General features: G+C 37.0%; 1 protein-coding gene across 1 annotated transcript; it reads left to right on the top strand.

Moving 5' to 3' along the window:
* The first annotated feature begins 96 nt into the window (after window positions 1–96).
* heg1 (heart development protein with EGF-like domains 1) lies at window positions 97–11,350 on the top strand. Its single transcript, XM_083537501.1, has 13 exons — window positions 97–779; window positions 3,154–4,641; window positions 4,795–4,905; window positions 5,429–5,551; window positions 5,703–5,773; window positions 6,869–6,918; window positions 7,660–7,817; window positions 8,000–8,134; window positions 8,282–8,324; window positions 9,512–9,549; window positions 9,728–9,815; window positions 9,985–10,162; window positions 10,288–11,350. Exons 1-13 carry the CDS (start codon window positions 512–514, stop codon window positions 10,429–10,431), a joined length of 2,895 nt encoding a protein of 964 aa, XP_083393627.1. The 5' UTR covers window positions 97–511; the 3' UTR covers window positions 10,432–11,350.
* The last annotated feature ends 432 nt before the right edge of the window (window positions 11,351–11,782 follow it).

The raw sequence follows: 11,782 nt of genomic DNA, 5'->3' as shown, positions 1-11,782 counted from the left end.
ATTTAATCGTTTTACATTCATTCTTATGGGGAAAATTAGTTCGAACGTACGACAAAATGGACGAATTATGCTCGTCCAACGGGGTTTTACTGTACCTTCCATAAGGAGATCCTACCTCAGTGGTTTACTCCATAAATGAAAGGTTTTTAATTCCAGTATTTTTGGGTTCAAAGAAATGGTCTGAATTGCACACCTTTGTTAGGAGATATCGCGAAGTTCATTATCGCGATACTGGTTTCACACGGTATATCGCTCCCGCCTGAGTATTGAAGGGGCGGAGTCTCAGCCGCCCGGCCCGGGATGTGAGATACGGGCTTGTGTTGTGCAGAAATAAAAAGCGCTCTCTCTCAACCCCGGTCTGAACTTTTTTTTTATTTTTTTTAAAGCAACATTTCGGCTTTTTCCACATGGAGATCTGACGACATACACGCTTTCCGATGCGGACCCGGATGATTTTGCCGTCTTATTTATTATCAAGTCCTCAGTATTTCTTCAGTTTGTTTTCTTCATCATGGAAGCGCGTGGTTCGGGGCGCATTCGCGGTCTCGTGTTCGTGGTAGTTCTGGGTCTGTGTAAAGTACCTGCTGGGGGATCTGCGGACAGTAGTTCGGTGACTGAAACTTATTTATCTGCCGGCACTGAGGATTTAGAGCAATCTACTGACTTTCCAACTTCCTCCAGAGCTGTGATCGGCGGGGGGACAACGAGGCTTGGATACTCAGCCACCCCAGAATCGTCCGATCTTCATCCGAGTTTTTCAGAGAGGGAACCTCACACGGGTAAGAAGAGGCGTGATCGTAGTCTGAGATCTACACCACGAGTATTGATAGGAAAATTGGACAGTGTGGAATAACTGGGTCTGGAAATTTTCCTTGAAAAATTATGACAGATCATTAAAACACACTGGCAATAAAGCAGGGAGCCTATTCTTCCTTAATCATACACACCTTTTTTCTAGTGTTTACACTTCAATTTGAGTAACGTGATAAATAAGTGACCTTGTTTTTGAGTGTTGCAGCTTGTTGAGATTTAGACTTTAATGTGGCAACTAAACAATTGTAACTTAATTGTGACTAAACAATTAAAATAGTAAATATTTGGGTCATGGCTTCACACAATGTATGATTTTGTTAGACTATTCGATGTCTGACAATACCACCGAAACTATGCTATTCAGCACACTTCTATTTTTATTCTCTATGTAACCAGTTTTGTTACGGATGTGGGGTGGGACTACTGTTCATTTGCAAAAGATAATGACCTAGAGAAGATCTGTAAGTATTAGAGAAATGCAATTTAGAAACACTTATAAACATTAAGGACCAGCTTCATGTCTCATTAGAGGTCACTGAATAGCTGAATTAGACGTTGAACTCGATTGTACTAATCCATAGGATTGTTTCTAATTGTCTAATAATCATCTTCACTGGAGCAGATGCCTGAAAATAAAACTGCATTAGTTGCACAAATTACAGAGAAAAGTTCATTTCTTTTTTTTTATCATATGAAATCATAAATAAGAAGTGCCCTGGCTAGTTTCATTTTAATATAATGTTTGGTATAATGCAACATTTCATTTCAGCACACAGACTTCAGTTTGATTTAAAGTTAAAAAAAGAGTTTTTTTTTTAACAAACAACGCAAAAGAGTTAAGAGTTTATTTATATATATCGAGGTATCGGTCATGTGCTTTATCACAGGCTGATAACTTGATATATAGTTAAACTCTTAACTCTTTTGCGTTGTTTGGGATGAACGCCATCCTCAGTCTTAGTTTTATGATGCAAATTACATTAACTCAGCTTTATATTCAAATTAGAACAAGTGTGTGTATGTTTGGTTTTGTGCCATATAAAGTCAGTTTATTATTATATAAGGTCATGAATAAAGAACATTTTATAAAATCTTTAAGTAAAAGATTGTTGTTCTATCCACATGTACAGTGACAAAAAAACATCATCATAAAGTTTTAGCTCCGTTACAATCCTCCGATCAGAGCTAAGTTTCACAGCCACTTTTAGGCCCTTGAGCTTGGCCTTTAACCCCCAACTGCTCCTATAATTCAAGTCACTCTGGATAAAGGCATCTGCCAAATGTCATAAAGATAAATGTAAGACAAGACTTGAGACAAGAGCAACTGCCCGATTTCTTGATTTCTTGATTTACTTGATTTCCTAAACAGCTAACGGATGCCCATATATCCTGGTGGATGCAATTCCATTCCCATTAAAGCAAACAGATACACATTTGCACAAAGGTGTATACGTGTTACACTTTAACTCAGGTGAAGTTATATAATAGCCTGACCACTTTTATAGATATACTAATAGTCTGACCACTTTTTCCCATTGCATCCTTCTGATCTGGATCAATGTGCTGTTTCTAATAGTTCGCTGTTTTTCCGCTGGAAAAGTGGAACTACTTACTACTTCACTATCGATATTCCTGTCAGTTTAAAAGTGTTTCTACACTGTACAAGAATCATGTTTTTCCCATGAGGAGATCCTGAACAGGTTACTGCAGATATTCAAGGTGTTAATCTTGGTCGTTTTTTTTTTTTTTTTTTTTTTTCAGATGTTACGAAGAAAAAATATTGCAAACATCCTGTACATTTATGTTAAACTATTAACCTATAAGTAGGTTATTAAACCACTGTTTTTCCAGGATTATTTATTTTTATTTTTTCGGCATTCTTTGATGAATTCCCTGTTAAACGCTGTTTTCATAATGTAAAATGTAAATATCCTCTTGGGCATGATTTTGTGATTGTTAATTGCAATTACAATGATGATTGTTATCAGTGTATAAACTCCATGTAGCTAATGACAGTAGAATGATTGTATAATGCACAGTGCTAGGTCAGCGCAAGGAAGGAAACAGCTATTTCCAATGAGTCAGGTCACCTCCATTTATAGGGCTCAAGCTTTTGTTAGCTTAGACGGGTTTGGTTGCCAATTGTTCTCCACCCAAAATGGTTCCCGAGTAATGGTTCCCGAGATTCTCAGAGTGATTGTGTAGCCCTCTTGAATAAGAACAGCTACAGTTAAAAGTTCTGGAAAAAATGCAACCTGTTTTTATCTCTATTTGGGATGTTTTCAGATGACAGTTATGCCAATTTTGATTTTATAAATGCCATGTGACTTCTTTTTCCAGCTAATCCAACCACTGATCAGGATTCTTCCTCTAAGGTCATGGAGAGCTGGACAACACAAAACAGATCAGCCATGTCCACTGAGTTGCCAGACTCCAGCCCTGTAATCAGCACCAACACAGTGACTGAGTGGAAAGATCCTTCTACAACAGCCAACATCACTGATGCCAATAAAGTAGCAGAAGAGTGGCCACCCATGTCTGAGTTCAGAACTGTGAGAGATCTCACTGTGACAAAGCTAACTGAACAGGAGCACATAGAACAGGATACTACAGAATCTACAGAATCAAACACTGATAGCGCTTACATCTCCACTACAGATTGCCTTGCCGGAGAGTGCGCTCTGCTGTCCATCACATCCAACAGCACCTCTTCATATGTGGAAGGCTCCAGCTCCCCGGAGACAGCTCCACATGCTTCCACTGGGCAGTTGGAGAAGACAGATGTTACTCAGTATATGGAGTACACTGAGGATACCAGCCATAGTGAGGCGACATCCGAGGACTTTAGTACAAATGCCACTCAAAAGGAGGTCTTTAATACTGAGGTCTCTCCTGGCTCAGAAATTACCCAGTCTCACACAAGACAGCCTACTGTTACAGGAACAGATTTTGAGTCGATGCCTAAGACTAGCAACCCTAGCTCCACACCACCTCTTATAGTAATCAACAGCTCTGTCAGTGAGATGGACTCCACATCTGATTTTTCCACCAACCAGATGTTCTATACTAACAGTAGCTCATCTTCATCTTCCATCTCTCCGTTTGTCCTGCCAGACAATACTCAATATACAAATGTGTCTCATCAGGACAGCGAGACCACAGACGCTCCTATCGGTCACGTGAGCACGAGTTCAGATGAGAAACCAGATGAGCCTAAGACGTTTATGGAAGAAACTACTATTTCCAGTCTGACTACTGCACCTTTTACCGCCTGGGATATGACCACCAGTGTGGATGAGTCCAAATCCACCCAACAGACTTTAGTCTCCCAAACAGATAATCATCCAGAGCCTACTGAAGCTCTGAGCACAGCTGCAGGACCCTTGACCCACGTGCCACCAATCAAAGAGGAAGACACACATAAGACTAGCACTGTGTCTGTTACTAGTACCACACTAGATAGCACAGGCACCACAGCGACACATACCACACAACAGTTTCAAACCAGCACCACTCCCGAGGCTTACAGTACGACACACAGTACCCTCTCTTCAACAGAGACCACTCAGAAAATCACTCCCACCTCAGAACAGCAACACACCACCAATCTAACAGCCACACCCTTTCCGCTTGCCAGCTCATCCCAATCTGGAGTTGGGGCTACTGACGTGAGCACACTGCACTTTGAGACCAGCACTGCGACACCAAGCAGCACCTCAGCAAACAGCCAGCACACCACTGCATTCTACACTAAGAGCATTGTCACCACGAGCACTGCAGTGATTACAACAGGAAAGCGTGCTGAGACTGAAGCCTCGACCACTCCTGGTGTGTTTTCTCAAGCTATTCATGCATTCAATTGTTCAAAAGGTTTTTCTGCTGGCTTGAGATGATATAGATAATCCAGCAATATAATGCTTTTTTTGAAGATTATTAAACGTGAGCTTGCTTTTTATACTGTCTGCTGTGCTTTTATTCCAGATCATATGTGTAGACATCACATCTGTGCGAATGGAGGTCAATGTGTGTTGACATCGGATGGCTACAGGTGTGACTGTCTGCCTGCCTGGAGAGGAGAAAACTGCACTGAGGGTAAGAAATTCAGATATGGATACTTGGATTTCCTCTGTACTGGCACAGTTCACATGGGGGTTGTTAGGCATTCACTTAAACTCTTCCATAAACTGGGAGAAGATGGTAAAAGGGAAAATTGACCTTTATAAAAATGTTTTCTTCTCTTCTTGCTGAAAAGCTTTTCAAAATTCTTGCCCACAGAAATCACATGCACACTACACATTTGACAAATAAACATTAAGTTGAAAAATATTCAATTGCCATTAAAGTTATTATGAAGGAAAATCATCCACTCAGCAATAAAGTAGTTTTTACAAGTTTGTTTAGTGCACTCTGTAATAAATGCGGCAGTTTTCCTATAAATGTGTCAAGATATTAATGGGTAGAATTTTATTTATTTTCTTTAACACATCTATTTAAGCCAATTGTAGAATGTTTATTACAAGGCTCTGAAATGTGCACAAATTTCATGTATTCGTTTAAAATGAAATGTGCCTCATTAAGAGCCAATATTACAATGAGTTTTTATATTGTTCTGCAGATGTGGATGAGTGTGTGAGCAGCCCGTGCCCACAGGACTCGGTCTGTGTGAACACCAGGGGCTCATTCAGCTGTGACTGTGCCCTGGGTTATGACTTGCAAGATGGACGAAGCTGTACACAGAGTAGGTTATGCAGAATGGGGCTTTATACAATAAAACAAGCCCAGAACTGGCTATTGTCAAAGTGGTCAGTGGTTAGGGGTAACAAACTAATGCCTACAATTTCTGCAAGCATTTAACACAAGGGTTTTTTGTTTGTGATTGTTCCCCACAGCAAAGACATTCTTGGGAATTTTTAGTGTGAACACTTCTCTGCATGAATCGCACAGAGAAATTTTAAAGTTGGTAAGTACAGAGAACACACCTGTCTTTTTTTTTATTATTATTATTCTTTTTTCAATGCAGTAACAACAGTGTAGTGGTAAAGTAACAAAACATTTATCAATTGTAGAATGTCTACATAGTAAAAATGAAAAACAAACAAACAAAATAATAAATACAATAAAATATAATAAAAATAATAATAATAAATTATAATAAACAAATATTAAAGGGGGGGGATTGGGGGGAGACAATACCTCGGGGAGGTCTGATATATTCTTTGTAATTCAACTTCTTAATAAAGGCTGTATGGAAGAGCATACTAATTTCCAATGCAAAATTGTCTTGCATACTCAACCCACTTAGACCAAAATTCAATAAATACATTTTTCGTAAGACGTAGGGAGAAAGTAATCCTTTCCATTATATAGATATTGTTTACAATATTCATCCAATCTTGTATTGTGGGGGGTTCAAGAAGCAAACAGCTCCTTGTAAATGTTTTTATACCTTTTACCTTTTATTAGAGTGCCAAATAAATATTCATCAGGTCGTCTTGCCAACACACCTGTCTTATAATCACAAACTATTCATTCTGCCATTATTCATTTTCACAACAGCTGATGATGCTGCTTAAGCATTTTGAATACCTTGGATAAAAGGAACTGTGACATTCTATGGTAGAATCTGTTCTGTCTATATGCATCACAGGGTATATTTGTAAAAAAGTTAATTAAATGTGCATGTTTGACCAGTTTGCTGTTAATAGTCAAAATTGGAAACAATTACAGAACCCGAGCTACTTGTTCAATTAATATAGAACGATCTATTTATCTATTAATTTAAATGTAGTTCATTTTATTTACATGGATTACATATAAATATAGATACATATCTACAAATAAGTACCCTTCCGTAATTCTTCAAAATTGCATATTTTATTATCTGGATATCGTTTTACTGGTGCCAGTTTGGTGGTCAAAATATTTGATATACTGCATTGTGCATTTTGTGAAATGCTATTGTTTGAAACTTACATTGTGCCCTAATGTTCTATAACTGCACAATATTTGACATTCTTGAATTTAATATATAAAAAAATATATATTTTTTTCCCAGTTGAATGACTCGCTCTTCAACCTACCTGGTTATAGACGATCAACTCTGCTGTAAGTTTATTTATGTTATAATTATTAAATATTCTGTTCTAATACTATAACACTGAATACGTTATTGCTGTGTGTATAATATTATGTCAATTATGATAAGACATTGCCAATTCAGGTTGAATTAATATACACTATAACACCACATTTATGTGGACACCTGAAACATCACACCCATATATGCTTTTTGATCATGCATTCCAGATTGAGTCACTTCTTTGCTGTAAGAATAACCTCCAACCTTCTGGGAGGTTTTTCCTCTAGGTTTTGGAGCGTGCTGTGACTGTGGGGATTTGTCTTTTCAGGCTGGGGTGCAGTAGGCATTTCAGTTAATCACAAAGGTGGTCAGTGAGACGGAGGTCAAACCTTGTTCAGACAACTTAAGTTCCTCCACACTAACCTCTGCACACTCTTGATAGACCTGGCATTGTGCACAAGGGCATTGCCATGCTGGAAACATGTTAGGACTCCTTAGTTCCAGCAGATGCTCATTGTGACAGCATAGAAAGGCATCCTAAACGATTGTGTGTTTGCAACTTTGTGTCAACAGTTCAGAGAAGAATTACAAATGGGTGTGATAGTTAGGTGTCCGCAAATGTTAGCACATATTGGCCAAATATTGAATAAAACTATGTGATTGATACTGCCATCGTTTTTGCATACACAAAAACGGTCACATTGATTTGTAGGATATTTTGTTTTATTTATCAGTAAGGCGTGATTTAATTGTGCTTTTATGTGCAGGATGGACAGGTTGCACATCTTGGCTGTGAACATGTTCTCTATGTCTGCTAACGTGACCAGCATTGACATCTTCCATAGAATCCAGATGTCTCTCCAATACTGCAACAAACCACAGTCCCACTGCTCTTTAAAGCATCAACACCGGCTCATGTATCAAAGTACAGTAACTCTATAAACAATAATCAGCCTCATGTCTGTTGGCTACTTGGTATATTACTTAATGCATTTTTACATTGTCTTATACATTATTAAGTAATGTATACATTTTAATGAACCCACAAAATTAAGAATACATTTTGCCCTGGATTAATTCTAATCTCTGACATCGCTTCTGTTCCAGTGGGGAGTCTGTGCTCAGTCCAGAAGAATAGATGTGACACTCAGTATGCTGTCTGCAATGATACTGATGGGACCCCGTACTGTCAGTGCCATGAAGGATACTTCAAAAAGAACACAGAGGACAGCACCTGTAGAGGTTGGAGCTATAGACTAGTTTGGAAACATTGTAGACAAGCCTTTGATTGTCAATTCATATCAGTATGGAGAATATTAATTATTAATCACAATAATAATAACAATTATTTTTTGTCAAATTTCAAGTCTTTGTTTTTTCGCATTTCAGACTGTGGCGATGGCTTTAAGCTTGTTAATGGAACATGCATGGAGTAAGTAAATGTGGTTTTATCAATCAATTTAGATGCTATTGACTAATGGAGCAGAATACAGCAAAAACAGACATTCCGGGCAAGAAGATTTCAAGAACGTGCAATAGAAGTTAAGGTGTTCAGTCCACATTGGAAGAGACGAGAGCATGGATATTTTATAATGCCCCTCAATCACCTATGTGTAGTTTCTATGCTTATGTAGCATTGCGCATAAATTCGTTTTTAAGCAATTAATAAGCATTTATAAGAAGGAAAGAGGTTTAAAAAATAGTTTTTCCTGGTTCAGGGGTAAGGGTTTGAACAGTTGAGGAAATCTGCGAAGAAATCACCTTTAACCTAATCAGTTTTTAGACATCTTTTAGGGTTTTAGACAGCTTTTACAATATGAATATATGATCTATATATTAATGGTGCAACGGTACACATATTCGTACTGAAATATTTCAGTACAGGGCTTTCGGTTTGGTACACGTGTGTACCTTTTTTACATGCGGAACACCGTTAAAATCTGAGTTCCCTCAGGAACCTATTAAGTGGCGGACCGCAAGTTCATTTAGTCTCTGCATCGCACTTTGATTGCATGGATAAAAATGCTAAAGAATTCATAGTGCTAGCATTAGCTGCTAACCAGCTATTGATTCTTTAGTTTTTTATGTCAAGTTAAGTAGATCATATCTGTAGAAAATTAAAAGCAAAACACGCACGCACACACACACACACACAAACACACACACAGTTGTATTACCCAAATGGTGTCTAAGAAATGTAATCTATTTAATTTTTTTATTTATTTAATTTTATTCAATCAATTAAATTTGCTCCAATTTAATTGATTACTCAATTTAATCACAATAAAAAAATGCATATTGCATTATTTAGATTTATTCTATTTTGTTTTTATAAAATATTATTTTATATATCATTTTATATAATATGTTTATATTATATTTATATTAAATAATATATAATAATAATAATAATAATACATTTAACCGAATTGTGAGTTAAAAATCGAGGTGAATTTTGTATACCACTACACCCTTAATATATATGCATAGAAAGCCATAAAAATACACAAATATAACAAGAAATGGAAGAGATTATTAAAGAAGCAGGTGCACAAAATTCATATTTAAATTTGAAAGGTGGAATATTTGATTTTTTATTGTGATTCATGTATCTTTTAGATGTCCATTTGGATTTGGTGGATTTAACTGCAATAACTGTGAGTGTCCTGTTATATAATTTCAAACCCCATTAGCATATCAAATATAATTTCTGTATTTTAGTAGGATTTCGCATACTGTGACTAGTGGCACTGTATTCTTTTTCCCACTGATTAAAGTGGAAATAATGATACTCAAACTCTCAGGAATGATTTTATTTTTCCTCCTTCTGTGCAGTTTATGGGCTGATAGCAAAGGTGGTATCTCCTGCTGCTGGGGGATTGTTGCTTATTGTCATCATTGCTCTCATTATAACCTGTTGTAGGTAGGTTAGACTGTTTATAAAATTGTAAGTATTAAGGCCTACAACTAAAACTTACTCTTGTAATAGGTATACTATATGCTTATATTTATAAAGGTTTTGTTTAATTTAATAATGTAGGATAACTTAAACTTATACATAATAACCTTTAACCGATGACTTCCTTTTACAGGAAGGACAAAAATGACATTAACAAAATCATCTTCAAAAGCGGGGATCTTCAAATGTCTCCATATGGTGAATTTCCCAAGAGTAATCGTGTATCAATGGAGTGGGGCAGGGAGACTATTGAGATGCAAGAAAATGGCAGTACCAAGAATCTCTTGCAGATGACAGACATCTATTACTCTGTATGCAATCAAAATAACTACTACTACTATTCATACTACTATTAAAAATACCTTTTCTTTAGATTATGTGTATACGTTTGTTTAAAAACCAGATTTTTATGTGCATTTTATGTATTTTCTTTCAGCCAGCTCTGCGAAATGCAGACCTGGAAAGGAACGGGCTTTATCCGTTCTCAGGCCTGCCTGGTTCACGACACTCCTGCATTTACCCGGCACAGTGGAATCCGTCGTTCATCAGTGATGACTCACGGCGCCGAGATTATTTTTGACCTCACTGCATTTGGACTGAGTCATCAGCTCAGCTCTTCTAATGAATGTAGCAAAGGCTCCATAGCAAGATGGAGCTGACCTTGGATAGGGACAACACTGACCACTGAGCAGCCTATGAATGTGAAAACGAGCTGGCAGGAAAGAAATCAAAATCGTTGTGTCCCCTTCGAAGAACTGTGAAATAATCACAAGAGGAAATGCGCTCAATAAAGATGCTGTTAGCAAATCAAGTGTTGCACAGATACAAACTCAGATGTTTGATTGCAAATGGAATAAGCCATAGAAATAACACTTCTAATGTAAGGCAATGAAACACATGCTACAGGGTGGTGCAAAAGTGTGCACGTCTGTACAAGCTTATTGTATTTATACCTGAAACGTTGGTAGGCGATTTCTTTGAATGCTGGTAAACTGTACAAATGGTATATTGCTGTAGACTGTTTTATCAGTAGATGTAGCAGGACAAAGTAGTTCCTTATAACATTCACTTAAGGGCATGCAGTGAACTAAAATGCACTCTGTGCTATTTCTTTACACAATAGAGATTTTAGCACTACATCCATGATACCACAAAAAACCGTGCAGCATTCTTATTTATTTTAATTAACTTAATGCCATTTCAAGATATATTTGCATTTTAGTTCAATATCAATTCTCAAAGCATGATCTACAAAAACAACTGTGTGTGTGTGTGTGTGTGTGTGTGTGTGTGTGTGTGTGCGTGTGTGCGTCCAAAAATCCCAGTTGTTTTGCTACATCCTTGTTATCATTTGTGTTGTAAGGTGTATTATATTTTGTTAATAGCTTACATTTTTATAACTATTTTGTACCAACCAGTATTTTCTTGTCTCCCTTGTGGATGGTCAAATCTGCCGTTTTAGTCAGAAATATTTAAATAAAAGCAGCAGTAATGTTGAATACCTTGTTTTTTTGTATGACTTTTTACATCATGTCATGGAGCAGCATGTTGGATGACAAAAAGTGACTTCATAAAGAGCACACAAGAAAAATTAATTTTCACTTGATTAAAAGCCAAATGATCAAGTACATTGCTATTGATGGGACTTAGAAGTATTTGAGACTTATGGACTCCATATATAAATAATATAATGACAAAAAAATAGGTAAATAATTAGTAAATAATTTTAGTTTTTTTTTGTTTTTGACATTATGCAAAAAAAGAGAGAGCAGTGGTTATTTTAAAGGAGTTTACACTATAAAACCATTCACAATAGTATACACAAGCATAAGTTAGTGCTGTAACACCCAACAAAAGCTGCAGTTTTGGAAATGCTCTGACCCAGTCGTCTAGCTATCAAACTTGCTCAAACTTGCTCAAATCCTTAAGCT

This window comes from Silurus aristotelis, assembly GCF_946808225.1.
Source record: "Silurus aristotelis genome assembly, chromosome: 3".
NCBI classification, from domain to species: domain Eukaryota; kingdom Metazoa; phylum Chordata; class Actinopteri; order Siluriformes; family Siluridae; genus Silurus; species Silurus aristotelis.
The sequence above is the reverse complement of the archived record's forward strand: the minus strand, read 5'-3'. Positions and strand labels throughout refer to the sequence as shown.